This window comes from Vigna radiata, unplaced genomic scaffold (assembly GCF_000741045.1).
Source record: "Vigna radiata var. radiata cultivar VC1973A unplaced genomic scaffold, Vradiata_ver6 scaffold_171, whole genome shotgun sequence".
Lineage (NCBI taxonomy): Eukaryota > Viridiplantae > Streptophyta > Magnoliopsida > Fabales > Fabaceae > Vigna > Vigna radiata.
In genome coordinates, this window is record NW_014542551.1 from 813,095 (window position 1) to 830,521 (window position 17,427).

At 32.6% G+C, this 17,427-nt stretch overlaps 1 protein-coding gene across 2 annotated transcripts; it reads left to right on the top strand.

Moving 5' to 3' along the window:
- Nucleotides 1-7,221: 7,221 nt before the first annotated feature.
- LOC106780279 (protein ACTIVITY OF BC1 COMPLEX KINASE 3, chloroplastic) lies at nt 7,222-17,113 on the top strand. 2 transcript variants are annotated; one of them, XM_014668549.2, is made up of 8 exons: nt 7,222-7,683; nt 7,779-8,006; nt 8,853-9,188; nt 9,454-10,009; nt 10,316-10,502; nt 10,610-10,976; nt 16,443-16,600; nt 16,825-17,113. In XM_014668549.2, exons 1-7 carry the CDS (start codon nt 7,381-7,383, stop codon nt 16,557-16,559), a joined length of 2,094 nt encoding a protein of 697 aa, XP_014524035.1. In that variant the 5' UTR covers nt 7,222-7,380; the 3' UTR covers nt 16,560-16,600; nt 16,825-17,113. The 2 variants fall into 2 exon arrangements, with proteins under 2 accessions (XP_014524035.1, XP_022632655.1); XM_022776934.1 differs by having other exon boundaries at nt 8,853-9,081; nt 9,422-10,009.
- Nucleotides 17,114-17,427: the final 314 nt, after the last annotated feature.

Consider the following 17,427-nt stretch of genomic DNA (forward strand, 5'->3'; position numbering starts at 1 on the left):
TTTTCTCTCACTCACTTTCCCTCCAGCGGAATCATTCCCAACTCACTCCCCCTCCAGCGGAAGCATTCCCAACCAAACCATCGACTCTGATACCACTGTTGGGAAAATCTCCCTATAGACACTCATACCCACACAAATAATTTTACTCTCCAATCTATTGTGGGTTTGACCCACACAAATAATATTACTCTTCAATCCATGGTGGGTTATTTTCATTAAACTTTGGCAACTTATAAATAGGTGCAAATTGGGCCTTGGGCCAAGTACAAATAATAAAAACTGACAATAAAATATAACTTATCTAAAAATAAAATCTCCTTATTCTATCATAAAATAATATTCTACCTAACAAACACAAAATCATAACTACTCATTCCTCTTTTATCTCTATCAAATCAAACCAAATATTACTATACCCAAACCTAATAAAATAATAAATCTCTAAATTTAAGTTTATCCCAACATGTACAGAAAAAGTATTTCTTTGTTTTTATGCTTTGTTTTCTTTATCTATGCAGATCATGAAATTACAAGAGTTTACTCAAATTCCTGCACAAGATTGATAAATGCGTTAAGAAATAGGAAGACATTTCGGGAATGTTTCCTTTAAGCTTCAAGCTATGCAGAGTCGTACAAGTTGCTTTTGCCAAAGTTCTTATAAAGCATTGTAGCTCTGCAACGTAGGCTTAAGTTTGAGTACCTACCTAAAGAGGAAACAAAGTCTACATGTAATTCAACTCTTAGTCTAATGGATCTTTCTCGAAGAAAACTATATATAGATGATTGCATGAAGAGAAGACAAGAAGAATATGTGCAAATAGTCAAACTTGTTGTTACGTTGTCTCTTTAAATCGTCTAACACATTCATTTAAAGAAAAAATCTTTACAAGTGTTTCAGATTCACTTAGTATTGAAAACATATTCTCTCTTTGAGAGTTATTAAATTTGTAACTTGTTTGATAAAAAATTTTGGTTGTGTTATAAATTCATAAGTGAATTAAAACACTTAGTGTTTAACTTGGTTAAGTTAAACAAATTGATTGATAATATTTGTTGTAAATTAGGAGTGGTTAAACTCGTGTAATCTTTTTAAAGATTAGTGGAACTTCTTAAGAGGTCTTAAGAGAGAACTGAACGTAGCTTAGCTTGGAGTGAATCATTATAAAAATTGTATGTTTTTGCTTTGCTTTATAAAAAATTTTCCTAAATGCTCTTTAAACACACCAACATCTAAGAATTGTTGCAGAGCATCTAACCCCTGCAAGAGTCATTAAACACTGATTTGCGAAGAGAGTTTAAAACACTATTCAACCTCCCTCCTTTCTAGTGTTTTCTTGTGTTTCATATACATACTAAACAGGCGAATGAGCATGATGCTTGGTGAGGAAGAACATGGTTGAGCATATTTGGAGGAAAAGCATGAGTAAGATTCAAACATAGGAAAAACTTTGAAGTTTTACATACTTAATCTAGGTGAGGGAAGTTAATATTTCTTGTGATTGTAGGATGAGTATCAATATGCATTATCATGTTTTATGTTAATGAATTAATGATAAGTTATGAGCATGTCTACTTGAATGATTCCACACAAGTGTGAACATGCCTCCATGAGTACTTCTAGGTGTCTAAGTATGATCAGATGAGTACAAGTGTAACATCCCTATTTTTCTTAACACTTTTTAAAGCCGATTACTTATAAATAATCAATGGTTTCTAATGAAACCTCTTGAAAACATGATTTTTGAGAATAACTTTAAAAAAAGTTGAGTTGTCTAATGGTTAAGTACACAATAACCACTTCCAAAATCTAATAAAATAATACTTAAATTGAATAACCTTAAAACCTTTATGGATATCAATTTTAGCCCATTATATGTGATACAATTGAAAGAGTATGATCTTTTCTGAATTTGAATCTTCAACGACACAATAAAAATAAATCAAAGAAGAATGTGAAATAAGACAAAGATGTGGATGCCAAAATCTAACAGATTGATAGGTGAAGTGAAAATTCGCTACAAATATGTTAAACTTTGATAAGAATCAGAGTTATAATCCTAGAACCATGAGAATCCTCTCTCAAAAATGAAAATGCATATATTACGACTCAAAAGTGTCTACATATGTATTTGGTGCCCTATATATAGGTACAAATGTTTAAAACACCTAAAAAACCCTACAAGAAAGCTCAAGATATTGAGTCCAAAAATAATTCAAAACTTAAAAAAATAAAAAACAGAAACAAATTGTTTGCAATTAAAATAAAATTACAATTTATTTAATTTATTAAATTATTCTTCAATTATGCTTATGATCTTCATGTTCTTTAAATTTCTTTCTTCATGGAACATTATAAGATTCAACGAGACATGTTTTGATCTTTGACCTTAGTTATAGATCCTTTGAATTGAAAATATTCTTTTTCAAGTTCTTCTCATATATGTTTAAGGAGATAGTCCTTTATCATACTCTCCTTCTTGAAGATTCTTTATCATTCTCCCCTGTTGAGAGAGAATTTGACCCGAATTCTAGAAGATTCTACATACAAACACAACATTAATCAAAGAGACAAAGCTAAAATAATCCAAAATATAAATTATACTAAAATGAGATTTGGATCCTTGAAGAGGCCTCCAGGATCAAATACCCACCTACAAATATCATCAAACAATTTTATATTAAAACCTATAAATATCATCAAACAATTTTAAATTAAAGATGCAATGCTCAAAGGAGATCAAAATAATATTTTCCAAGTAAACAGTCAAATTATAAATATGAATTTGATTATCCTTAAGTTGCTTAGAGATGATCAAAGAAGATAAGTCATGTGCATATATTTCTATGCTCATTTCCATACTAAAAGAATGGCTTTGAATATCAAAATCAATTGACAAACAAGTGAATTGATTATCAAACACAAGTTCTTTGAGTTCTAAGCTTGTGTCTTCCTTTTTTGTCATCTTGTCTACCTTCCATTGTTAATGTCATGGTTCCTTGATAAACAAATTTTCCCTAGGAAACAAAACAGAAAAAGGCTAGTTAGTATTTTATTTTAATGACAAATCAGGATGCTCTCTTATTTTTCTCTCTTTTTCTTCTTTCTCTTCTCTCTCTTTCCTTTCTTTCTTTTCTTTCTCATTTCTTTCTCTATTTTCTTTCTCCTCTCTCGCCCTTTTTTCTTTCTCTTCTTTTTCTCTTTTTTCTCTTTCTTCACAATCTCTCTTTTATTTCTCTTATTTTTCTTTCTTTTCTGTTCTTCCATTTCCTTAAGTTCTTTTTTTCTCTTGTAGCCTTTTAACCTTCCGCTTTTGTCTTCTTTTCATTGCATCTAATTTTTGTAAAGTTCTTTCTTCCTCCTCTTTCAAATATAGAATGTAATTCTTGACGTCTTCATTAGTAATCATGAGACTTGCATTCCAATTAGGACACTGATGAGTTTCATGCCTATAACCTTCATATTTGGAACATCTTATTACACTTGATTCAACCCTTGGGAAAACATTTTTGTCATGTTTGTGCTTCATTTTAATACTAAAAATTTCACCATTCAACTTTTTAATTCTAGATACCAAGGCATTGACATTCTCCATTAAGACCTTATAAGCAAACAACTTCCAGAAGGATGTCTCTACAATAATATGTTGCATTTTTCAATATTGATAAATCCTGCAAAAGGTTAGGAAAACAAAATAACAAAATATATTTAAATCTTCATCGTTTATCTTAGTGTTTCACTCAAATGTCTCTCATGTATCACACAAATAGGCTTTTTTTAAGAATTATCTTGCCTTTTTTCACTTACATTTCCTTTAGTGCTTGGTAAAAAACTCCAATAGCTTAAAAGTCTGAACAAACAATGTGAAAAAAGATCTAAGTCTTGACTCAAGAGGTAAAAAAAAATAGAAAATTTTAGACAAAACTTCAAGAAATCTTTAAAAGACACAAAATAATAAAATTAGAAAATTATAGGACTACCAAAAAAAGAGTTAAATGAGACAATGCAGAAACTCTAAAATAGATGGAATATGATTTAATAGATTAACATTCAGAAACAATAGTACAACATAATAATTTTTGTTGAACCCTACAATTTTTTTTTCTTTTTTTTTCTCTTGGATCACTACTTTATCTTTTCTTAATATATATTTGTTTCTTTTTTACTTGGTCCACTATTTTTTTTTTTAATTTGGTAGTTCAACACACAAAGAAAGATTGTCCTTCAATTATCAATACTCATGCAAGATCAAGATAAAAATTTAATTGGGACTACAATTAACAGAAAAACACAACAAATAAAAACAGATAGTTTCCACGAATCAAATGTAGAAATACACAAATTAAAAAAAGAACATAAAAAAATAAAAATTAAGAACTCAATGGAATTGAATTTTGGGGTTTTTTTTAGTATGATGAAAAATTAAGATAAAAGAAGATATTCAAACCAAAACCTTGCTCTAGATACCGGATGATACGATCCTATCTAGGAAAGAGTACGATCTTTTCAGAATTTGAAAGGGGTACACCAAAAATAAATCATAGAAGAATATGGAATAAGACAAAGATGAGGATGCCCCAATATAATAGATTGACAAGTCAAATGAAGATTCGCTACAAAGATGTTAATATTTGATGAGAATGAGAGTTCTAAACCAAGAACCAAGAGAATCCTCTCTAAAAAATGCAAATGCATATATTATGACTCAAAAGTGTCTACATATGTATTTGGTGCCCTTGTATATAAGCACAAATGTTTAAGACACCTAAGAAACCCCAAAAGAAAGCCTAAAGACATTGAGCCCAAAAATAATTCAAAACTTAAAAAAAATGAAAAACAGAAACAAATTGTTTGCAATTAAAATAACATTATAATTTATTTAATTTCTTAAATTATTCTTCAATTGTGTTCATGATCTTCATGTTCTTTAAATTTCTTTCTTCATGGAACATTATAAGATTTAAGGAGACATGTTTTAATCTTTGACCTTGTCATAGATCCTTTGAATTGAAAATATTCTTATTCAAGTTCTTCTCATATATGTTTCAGGAGATAGTCCTCTATCAAGATTACTCAAGATTTAAACTATTAGATGATAAGTTAACTATTAAATGACTCAAATTTTAAAGGAAAGGTTTTGTTTTGTTTTTTTTTTTTTAGAAATCATGTTTTTGAGGGGGTTTTCTAGAAATTAATTTTTGTTTATAACTAAATAGCTAGAAGGTGTTAATAAATTTTGAGATGTTACACAAAATATTTGTTGAAGATTTGTTATTCCTATAAATACCAATGTTTTAAAAGATAATATAGAACAAAGAATTAGAAAAATTTTCAACATAAAAGTAAATAGTAATATCTTATTCAAATAAAATGACAAATAATGATAAATGTAGTTCGAATAAAATAATAAATATAAAAAATATGATTAAACTAAAGTAAACATAATTATTTAAAATAAATTGTATTTATAGGTAGAAGAAAGTAAATAGTAATATCTTATTCAAATAAAATGACAAATAATGATAAATCTAGTTCGAATAAAATAATAAATATAAAAAATATGATTAAACTAAAGTAAACATAATTATTTGAAACAAATATTTACTCATAGTATTTATCCATGAAATTAACAATAATATAATTTATTTATTTATTTTGTAAACTATAATGTATCATATGTCGTATGGGTCAGAGAAAAATTGTTTGGACAGAGTTAGGCAGACGAACGATCTCAAACCATAGGCATCCTTAAACAAAACTTCTAATCAGGTTTACTGGTAAGCTTTACTCATTAGATATTGAGTTATAAACCCATATCGAAACTTATAAATATAAGTTTGAGGGTAAGCTTTACTCATTAGATATTGAGTTATGATTACAATTTTTCTAATCATAAGACTCATATCGAAACCTATAAATATAAGTTTGAGATAAGGAAATATGTAATTGCATTTATTGTAAATTTAAACTGTAGGTAAGGAAATATATAATTACATTTATTGTAAATTTTAACTGTGACCCCAATAGGTTAGATTACTGACTTGAATATCATAGTGTCTTGGACAGGATACCCACCTATATGGTTTAAAGGCTAAGCATCAAGAACATATAAGAATTAAACTAAGTGCTCGCAAGACGATACAAACATACTAGAAAAAAAATTGAAAAGAAGAGTTTGATAAAGATTCTCGACCGGACTCCGACCCCACCTCGACCACACACCTAAAACATATACTAAATATTTCTAACACAAGTTTAATTATTTTTCTTTAATTTTATTTGGTTCACAAAATTGAAAGGAGAATATGTATATAATATTTAAAATATTTCCAAGAAGAAAACATTTGACAACTAGTTATTTTATTTCCCTGAAACAACTTTTTTTACTAGCTTCTTTGGAATAATATCTTAAATATAAAAGTGATTCGGATAAGAGAGATGGTGTAACATAAACTTAATTGCTCTCACTCATTGGATGAAAGTGAAATAGCAATACAAAAGAAAACCAATGAACAGGAAAGTCCAAAAATTCTTTATGTGGGTCATTAGTGCGAAATAGATGATACCATAAATATCTCTTATTCATTCAGAATTTCAGAGAAACAAGTAAGGATCAGCGTTTGTTGAAACTTGTGGGAATAGAATGTTAAATATCTGTCACCTTGTTTTATAGTACTAATACATATCCGAATATAAGTGGTTGTGGATCATGGAATTCACATTACCACATCTCTACGCCACTCTAATTATTTTTCTTACACAAAAATACTTAGAGCCACAAACCTAAAATCAATAAATAAAAATCTACACCTTTTTTTTCCTCTTTAATCATAAACTATATTCTCATAACATATAAATAAAATTACTTTGTAAATTAATTGCTTAAGGAAAAAACAAATAAGGTCTTTTTAGATAAACAGAGAACGTTGCTCATATTATATTTGGCATATCACTTGACACATGTATGAGTATATCTTTAAGTACATGAGTATAAGAATACAAATAAGAAAAAAATTATTTGACATCAATAACTATCATTATTTGACAATCTATTAGAAGAATAAAATGATCTTAATTAAAGTAAATTTTTATATTTTATAGAAAAATATAAAAAGAAAGATAATAAAATAATATAAAATGGAAGTAGTTCTACATATTACAAAAGAAAAAGTGATGCATATAAAATATTTTTGTTTTGATATGGGTATTATTGGCGTGCACAAAAAAAATTGTGTCCTGAAAATCAAATGGCCCAAATGCAATTTCGTGTATGCCTTTCCCATTACTCGTTTGACTCATTTTCGGTTCGTCCAAAACAACAACCGCCATTTAAATTTCTACTGTCCACCGCATAATAAGAGTTGACATACCCGACACGAACCATGGCAACGGTGGCGCAGCCGTGTCCTTCATGGACGAGCGGTTCTGTTCCTCTCTCCAAGCGCCTCACACGACGTCGTTTCAGCGGCAGAATCAACACTCTCACGCGCCTCACCCCACAAGCTGCTCTGGTCCAAGCACCGCCTTCACCTTCCGCGCCCAGAGACAATAGCTCCATTCAGGTCCTCACCCTGTCACGTGCCAATGACTTGCAAGCCGAGGCCAGAGCCATGGCACGCGCGGCCAATGCGTCCGTCTACAACCCGCAACTGATAGCGTCCATGTATGGTTCCCAGCCCGTTAAGGTCTTCTCTCTTACCCTTTTTGAATACCCTTTTGGAAGTTCATTCGTGGGTACGACTCGGATTCTGAGGATTGGTTGATCCCTTTTTTGTGGTAGGTGGTGCGGAGGACCCTTCAGATTGTAGTTGCGTTGGGTTCGTTTGGGCTGAAGCTGTTGCTGGACCAGAGGAATGGAGTGCTTGTTAAGAATAGAAGACTTCGTGCGTCTGAGCTTAAGAACATATTTACGAAGCTGGGCCCCACTTTTGTGAAATTGGGTCAGGGATTATCCACAAGGCCTGACATATGCCCACCGGAGTATTTGGAAGAGCTTTCTGAGCTTCAAGTGTTGTGTTCACTTCCCTTTGACTCGTTTTGATTCAAAATCAGCGCTTCTTTTGTTTGTTAGTTAGTTAAAGATTATAACTTTATAAAACTTAAAAATTTTAGAGCATGCTCTAGAGGTTTACTACCTTTAAGGGCTTTGTTTGGAGAAACTACTCGAGTTAATATTAATTTAGATGAAATTCTGTATGAAAACATGAAGAAGAAAATAGAAAGTAAAATGTATACAAGTTAAAATCAATTAATGCGTAAAGTTAGATGAGAGCTTCTGTGTATGCAAAGTTGAGTTCAGTTTACTTTTCTATTTCTCTTCATTAAGTACATATAGAGAAATTTATTCAAGTAGAGCCTAGGTTTTGTTTGAGTAGACCTTATATTACAGTAAAAGAAGATAAATCTTGTTTGGATAAACATTTCAGCAAGGGTAAAGAATGGAAGTTTGATGATATATTGAAGGTATTTTGTTTGAAAATAAGCAAGAGTTGATTTTCCGAAGGCTTGCTTTCTTAAGCTTCAGCATGGAGCTTATGGAAGTAAGACCAGACAACTTATGTATGTGGGTTGTTTCAACTAGCTTTATACAAAGGGCTGAAATTAAGTCCATCCGAACGGTGCCTATGAAGTTTGGTTTGCTGTGACTCGTCAATATTGTAGCGTAAATTAGCATACTCTTTCGTGTATAATGTCTTGGTTCTTATAGGACTTGATCAAAGTTATTGCAATGTGAAAATTTATTTGATGATGTGGTGTACGATGGTATATGCCCTTTATTATAATTTTTGCTATGAAGTTATGCATTAAAGAATTAAAAGTAAGGGTAATTTTGATCCTGGATGTACTTTACCAGGATGGTTTGCCTACATTTCCTGATGAGGAGGCCTTTGCATGCATCGAGAGGGAATTGGATCTATCTCTTGACTCCATATTCTCTTCTATATCACCATCACCCATAGCAGCAGCCAGTTTGGGACAAGTCTATAAAGCTCAGTTGAAGTATTCAGGAAGACTTGTGGCTGTGAAGGTGCAACGCCCTGCTATTGAGGAAGCAATAGGATTGGACTTCTACCTGATAAGAGGTCTTGGGTTTTTCATTAATAAATATGTTGACATAATCAGTAGTGATGTTGTTGCGCTTATTGATGAATTTGCACGTAGAGTATTTCAGGAGCTCAACTATGTGCAGGTTAGTTCTTCAATCATTTCCATATGTTCTTTTGAATTTTGTTTCCATTTTGTAAATTTTTTAGAAAAACATAAAATGATAAAACATTGAATCTTTAGCCTATTGACTTGTGTCTAGAAAATGCTTGAATCTACTTGTTGTAGCTTTCTTCATTTGTTGTTATGGGGTGTTATGCTCCTTGTTTGTTGATAATAAAACTACTTATTTGTAAATTATGTAAGATTCTTTTTCAGGATTGAATGTAAATTTTGACAGGTTCCTGCAGGAGGGACAAAATGCAAGGAGGTTCAAAAAATTGTATGCTGACAAGGAAGATATCTGTGTCCCTGATGTTTTCTGGGATTATACTAGTGCCAAAGTACTGACGATGGAGTGGGTTGATGGAGTCAAACTAAACGAGCAGGAAGCTATTGAGAGACAAGGATTAAAAGTGTTGGATCTGGTTAATACAGGCATTCAGTGCAGTCTCAGACAGCTACTTGAGTATGGATATTTCCATGCAGATCCACATCCTGGGAACCTTTTAGCGACACCGGAGGGAAAGCTTGCTTTTCTTGATTTTGGGATGATGAGTGAAACTCCGGAAGAAGCAAGATCTGCCATAATTGGCCATGTTGTTCACTTGGTTAACCGAGACTATGAAGCTATGGCTCGTGACTACTATGCTCTTGATTTCCTGTCACCTGATGTTGATGTATCACCAATTGTACCAGCACTACGAGACTTTTTTGATGATGCACTTAATTATACTGTGAGTGAACTTAACTTCAAGACACTGGTGGATGGTCTGGGAAACGTTTTGTATCAATTTCCATTTAATGGTGAGATCACAGAATGCTTTTTTATCGATTTCTCATTTTTATCTTATACTTGTTTCATAGTGATTCTTGAGTCATTTCAGCCAGGGATAGATACACACTTCCAAAAAACACATTGATGACAACATTAATTATATTCTACCTGTGAAAGAAAATAAAACATTTTGTTATTTTTGTTAGAACTTTTAATTTAAATGGTTGACTGATGACATTGTCTATTCAACAAGTAATTTGTTTTACTTGTACCTGCTATTTGTTGCAGAATTTGATGGTTATGATTTGGGTTCTTTTTTCATTTTCTTTTGGCAGTCCCAGCCTACTATGCTTTAATACTGAGGTCCCTCACTGTCTTAGAAGGTTTAGCACTTTATGCTGATCCCAATTTTAAGGTTCTTGCGGCATCATACCCATATTTTGCTAAGCGGCTGTTGACAGACCCAAACCCGTATCTAAGAGATGCTCTTATAGAGTTGCTTTTCCAGGATGGGAGATTCAGGTAAACATTCAGCTATACGAAGTCCATGTTTCATTGATTGAACATGATGATAAAATACTTTTTTTTAGTAAATTTACTTGAATAGACATTGATCTAGTCGAGTGCAGGTGGGGTAGACTTGAAAACCTGCTAGTCCAGGGGAGAATGGACAGAGATTTCTCTGCAAAAGAGGCTTTACAACCTGTCCTGAAGGTATTGTTGAGTCCAGATGGTGAAGAACTCAGGACCCTTGTTATTAAAGAAGCTGTTCAAGTGACTGAAGCTTTTACACTTAGCACAATTTCTGATACATACAAGTCAGTTCCTGAATTTATGAAGACTCTTGTTTTCAATGGCAATGCAAATGGACCCATTATAATGTCCGAAGTTGAAACACAAAACATGATAGAACTTAGAGATCAAGTATTCAGGATATGGGGACTTTTGCAATCATCTAATGATTTTGATCCAGATCTTTTACTACCTATACTACAGGTAAACATTTATGCATTATTGTATTTCTGTAGAATATGAACCATTTACTGACTATAGAGACATTTGGCAGGTGTTAATTTATTTATTGAACTGATTTCTTATGTAACAAAAACTTAGCACAACTATAGCACTCGGTCAACAAATTTGTGTAGCAATGATGTGAAACAGACAAGTACAAAACAACTCTGATACAAAGAGTACTGCATATGATTGCAGCTACACTGATTGAATAGAAAATAAAGAAATACTATAAGATTGAATCAAAGATATATTTGAGATTGAAACACATGCTAATTTGAGATGCCTGTATGCACATATTATCCAAAACCACAATTAAAACAAATATCACTGTTTCAAAAGTCAGTATTAATCATTGTTGATGCAATAGAAGTGCTTGACTTTGAAGGATGTACAGTACAAGGATTATCCCATAGTGTTTGAGTATCTAGCATGCATGTGTAACACCAATACTTCACTTTATTAAACGTCTACAGTTCCTTAATTAACATTTAACGGAGGAAATTCCATTAAGAAGATGATCTTGAATCAGTAGTGTTAAATTTATAAAAGACTTGAGAAAATATTGGAGAAAAGGAACTTGAGAGATCTATACTTGGATCCTCATTTGCTGGATATCACAATGTTCCGGTTCTTGGAGGAATTGTTTTATTGCACCTAAGTTCACGAGTGACACCATCACTCAATACTAAGTTTCAACATTTGCTCAAGCAACCACATTTTGTTTCTTTCTCTTCCATTGTTAGAATAATTGCATCTATGTATCATCATTAAGCCTATTTAAGGTGTAGTGTGCTAGTCTTTATGAGTTGTATCTATAGTAGTACCTAGTTCTGCACCTAGGTGTCTAGAGCATACCCTTAATCTTTCTTGTACTTTTGTATCAGAACTTTATTATAAATAGATGATAGTGAGAGGGATCAATTAAGCCCTCTAGAAATATATTTTACAGTTTCAATCTCATGTTCCATAAAACAATATTCCCTCCAATGAAAACACAATATTCAGTGGTGAAATGTTTTCCTATGGGAGATCCTACCTGGTTAGCACCACAATATACCTATAGATTGTGTATTTATTTATCTTGATATAGTAGATTTTGCCTTGGAGCCTTTTGAGGTATATGAGGATGCAAATAACAACTTTCAAGTGATTAATGTGAGGAGTCTACATAAATTGACTAATTACTTCAACTATAAAAAAACAGGCCTTGTCTAGTAATAGAGAGATAAATGAGTGGGACTTCCAACACTCCCCTTATGTCGAGGTATATACATTGTGCATGGGACTAGACATTAATGGGTGGTCCGATAGCGGGTGGAAAATATGCCTACCAAACATCAAATCTCGTTAGGATAGGTTCTAACCCATGATTCTAATATCATGTTAAGAAGTGGACTTTAAGCCTAACTCAACCTCACAAAACTGGCTTGTATGGTGAGGTTTGTAACCATTTATATACTCTAAATTGACCTTATCTCTAATCGATGTGGGACTTCCAATATTTGGTTCTTGTGCTTCTATTTCCATGGCCTTCTCCAGTGGTGCACATCTTCTAAAACATCGTTGAGCAAGATGAAGCTCATTCGACAAAACTCAACAACCTTCCTTTATTGCCTCTTTAAGCCCATAATCTTTTCCTAAAGCAATGATTAAACTAGTTTTCCTTACACCATGATACCTATTAGTGGAACATGCTTTGGGAGTTGCATAGTCTTTAAAACTCTCGGGGCATTCATGCAAGCAGTTGGCACCCAGAAATCAAACCCACCATCCTGAACAATGGCAATACCTTTATTGATATAAAATGGATCAATGTCCAATAAACCACCATGTTGCTTATTATTACTAGGCAGCACATCCATAGCAAAACCAAATTCACCCAAGCTGTTGTTTCGTACCTCAAATTTTTTAATGTTATCTTCCACCTTTTCTTGGTTTCTAATTGCTGCCCATTTTCCAACAATGGTGCCCCAAAAGTCATACATAGTACTTTAGGAAAATCTTCCCAAGAAGGATTCTTGATTTTTTGTTGCCAGATTTTGAACACTAGATTACATTTTCTTCCATGCTAATGAGGGTTGGGTGTACTTTTTGTTGATCCTTTGATGTTCCAACTTCAAAAACATTTGATGCCCTTGTTGTCCGACCTTGGGGGACCATTCCCTTCAAATGTAAGAAACTCCACCCTTTTAACCCAAGGGCAAAGTGGTTCTTCCTCTGGATATCTTGAAGAAGTTCTTTAATCTCCTTCATGTCCTATAGTAGGGTATCTTTGATAATAGACAAATCTGTCTTCATCTCCGCAATCGCTCTTCCTTGCTTGTTGCCCAATATTTCCAAAGAATTCACTCTACTTTCCATAATTCCCCCTTCTTCTGATCCGGCAGGGCAGATCAAATTTTTAGGAACCTAGAGGCAGTGATGAAAGAACAAGATAGAAAAGAAGCAAAGATAAAGTCTTGCTTTGTGTTATTCACTTTACACGGTAAAACCAAAGCTTACAAAAGAAAACTGCTTTCCTTTCTCACACGGTTCTCCCTGTCACAAGCATCAATTCAGAAAGACCCCCTAACTCTACCTGACATGACAGTATATAGACTTTTACGAAAGTCTTCATCTCATATCATCATATAACTAACTTTTAACCAATTAACTGCTGTTTTTATTTTTCTTCCTATAGTATACTTTCAAGAACCTCTCTTTTTTCCCTTGTCTATCATTAACATACACAATTAAACACATTTTGCAAGAGATGTATGACAATAAAAACCTAGTGATCCACTTAGTGCATTTTAGCCTAAATAGTTGAACAATATCACTAAATTTTCCAAATGAGACCCATGGAGATTGCTTAATACTATACACCAAACCACACTCCCCCTAAACAACAAATCAAAGAGGTTGTTTCATGTAGATTTTCTCTTCCAAGTCACCATGAAGGAAAATATTATCAATATTCAATTGACGGAGAAGCCAATAAGAAACAAGTGCCATTGAAAAAAAAAGTTGGACAATAGTAATTTTTGTGATCGGTGAAAAGTATTACCGTAATTAAGGCCATATATCTAAGTGTATCTTTTGGCCACCAATATAGTTCTCAAGCATTCAGGTTCACCATTTGGCCTAACTTAACCATGTAACATTTGACCAATCCCTTGTGCCCTACATTGGTAAATGACAATAGGTGACGATGATGGTTTCAGTGGACTATGACTATGAGAAAAACTTGGTGTATTGATTTGATTGAGGGTGTCATGAGCAAGGAAGACCAAGGGTTCGACTAATGGAATAGGGAAGACTTGTTGGACAGAGTGAACCTCTTGCAAACATATAGTATGTTTTATTTTTAAGAGAATAAAAATGATACTCTTTACGGAGAAGAGTGTCCTAGGAGGCACATTTGGTGACTTGTCAAAAGTTTATTCCAAGTTGGAGATATGTCAAGGACAACACACACCAACCAAAAGCACATAAGAAGGATCTTTCATTAAATACCCTTATACATTTGGAATGTTCACCAATTAATTTTAAAAGACATTTATGCCCAAAAGATGTGATAGGAAGTCCTCAATAATAGTGACCCGTAAGAAAGAAGGACTTCCCCCAAAATTTCTTAGGAACATGATACTAAAAGGTATAGTTTGTCCTATTAAGTGCCCATTTTTTCTTTCAACAATCCCATTCTGTTTAGTTGTGTTGGCACATGAAGACTACCCCTTCTTTTTGGCAAAAGGAATTGAACTCAAGATCAAAGTTATCCTCGGCCTTATGAGACCTAGTTCTTTTACTATTGATTCCAAATTGATTCTTAATCATTGTGATAGATTGAATAAAAGTAGAACTAACCTCAAGTTTGTGCTTCAATAAAAGAACCCAAGTTACTCAGATACAATCTATAAAGGTTATAAACTATTTAGCACTTGAGATATTAGAAACATTAGTGGGACCCCATATATTAGTATGTACAAGATAAAAAGGGACAAGACTTCTCTTATTAGTATGTAAACTCGCACACCTCACAAGGAGACATTTCACCTTTAAACTCTTAAACAAGAAAGGGAAAATAAATCTTACAACTTGGAATGAAGGATGTGCCGGTCGATAATGGTATAGTTGAACTTTTTCTTTATTGGTCATGGTGGATTTAGATGAGGGAGTGACTCTTGATAGCTGAATAGAGGCCTCCAATAGTAAAGGCCATTCCATTCTCTAGCATTTTCAATCATCCTCTTCGAGTTCTTGTCTTGTAAAATACAAGAGTTACTGTAGAAAACATTACATGAATGATCTTTTTTGTTTTAGTACAAAAATCAGATTAGAGGACAATTTAAGGACGTGAAGGACACTTTTTAAGGTTATGGATATGCTTACTTGGACCTCTCCATGTCCTATTGCTATGAAAGTTTTCTTGTTGCTAGGACATGGAGAGTGTGTGGAAAATTATTTGGTTAGTGGGGTCATATTTCCAATGACTCCATAGTCTAGTATTCAATAGTCAGAAAAACGTGTATCCAAAGCATTATGACCAAAAGAAAATGAAATGAAAACTTCCTAGAATATATTAGAGAGCACGTACTTGTGGGTTGGACATTCTACAATTCTGTAGTAGTTTGGGATTTGTCCCCAATTTCCGTTCCAGAATTCATGATCTCAGCCATATAGGTATATTATGCAACAGTAAAGGCTACAATAGTGATGAGAGTGGCGCAGCAATGAAAGCCACAATGAAGGTTATGGTCGATGACTCCCCAAGATCTAGAGCTACAAAGAAGAATATATTTCTTCTACATTTGAATAATGAGGCCATTGGACTTAGAAATACATGAGCCTGCTGATTATTTTAGGAAATATAAAGAGCTAATTCTAAGAAAACAAATTCGTGTCATTATGGGATTGATTTTAAATACATAATTGTAGTATTAATAGCAAGATATATATGTAATAAAGAATAAAGTTATAGCAGGGATAAAATAAAGAATTTCCTTACACACATAACGAGCTACACGAGCACAACCTATCAAGTTTCAGTAAGTGTTTATCATTTTTAACTTTGATATAATTCTGTCAAAGTTAATGCAGTTCCCTTTAAAGATTATGAACAAAACTTCTTATAATAGTTACAGTCAGAGCAGGATCGATTCGTTGTGATACCCATATTCATATATATGGTGATTTGTAATCTTGCGACCAATGTATAGAGAGAGGAAAAGAAATAATAAAAAAGAGTTCGGCCCTAGTACCTTGATTAAAGATAGGAACAACCAAATTGCTCTGAAAGTAATGTAAAACTATTCTAACGAAAAGAAAGAAACATTGAAAGTAATGTTAAATGAATTTAGTTGAAGTGAATTTAATGCATTTTATATTTGACCCTCAGTTTCATTTTTCTTAATCAAATTTGGCAGTAGTTTAATTTTAGATAAATTTATGTTTGCACATGAATAGGTTCTTCAGCAACCTGAGGCACGCAGACTTGGGGAACGTGTTATGGGGGGGATCACTCAACGTCTTGCAGCACGCTTTCTGCAACAAGTACTTCGAGTTCCAACATCTTCCACATAGATTTGTGTCACTTTCAAGTCAGCCGATGTAGTCTAGACAAGGTGCATATTCTATATATATGGTATTTTAAATTTCATCATCCAATAAAAGAGTGAATGTTGGTTTATGGTATAAGTTTTACACATTATTTTAAACATAAAATTGATTTTATTTTATGAAGTCTGATTAGAAGTTTATCCGTAAGTACCATGTTCATATTGAATTGAATCACTTGCTGTACTATGGTAGCTTATAGCATTTTGTTTCTTTTATCGTGTCTTAACAGGGAATAGAGGAATTACATTCTTACAGAGCAAGAAAAGAAATTGATTCTTCCAAAATTGTGGGATTAGCTTGTTTGTTTTGGATCCTCTCATTTGCAAGAAGAAAAGAAACATGTACATATTGTATACTCAGTATTATTGATGCTGCAAGCATCATAATCAATCATAATAATCATCATCATCGCTAAAAATAATGTAATAGTGTCAATTGAGAAGGCATTGCTCTTGTGCCTCTTGTTTCTTTTCAAGCACTTTGATATTTGAGTCATAAATGCATATATTTATCGCTATTAGCAGTTTTGAAAAGCTTGTATATTTCCTAAACATGGATCATATAGTTTAATGCACTTGTTAAGATATCAGATTAAGGTTAATTGGTTAAGTCTATATTTATCTCAAATCAAATCTTGTTTAACTAGTTAAGATACTAATTCAAGGTTTATGGGGTGAACCAATGATTAAACTAAGATTTCAACTCACATTCATAAAACAATATTAATTAATAATTTACTTAAAAATTATTTTTATAAAGTATAATGTCATAATTTAATAATGCTAAAAACTAAAAGTAACACATTTGCACATAATAGTACATTTTTAATAAT

What these genes read in the sequence shown, in the direction of transcription:
- LOC106780279 (XM_014668549.2), top strand. Translation starts at nt 7,381, where the DNA reads ATGGCAACGGTGGCGCAGCCGTGTCCTTCATGGACGAGCGGTTCTGTT. An exon ending in ATGGTTCCCAGCCCGTTAAG is followed by an intron (nt 7,684 to 7,778) that starts GTCTTCTCTCTT and finishes TTTTTGTGGTAG; the next exon opens with GTGGTGCGGAGGACCCTTCA. An exon ending in GTATCAATTTCCATTTAATG is followed by an intron (nt 10,010 to 10,315) that starts GTGAGATCACAG and finishes TTCTTTTGGCAG; the next exon opens with TCCCAGCCTACTATGCTTTA.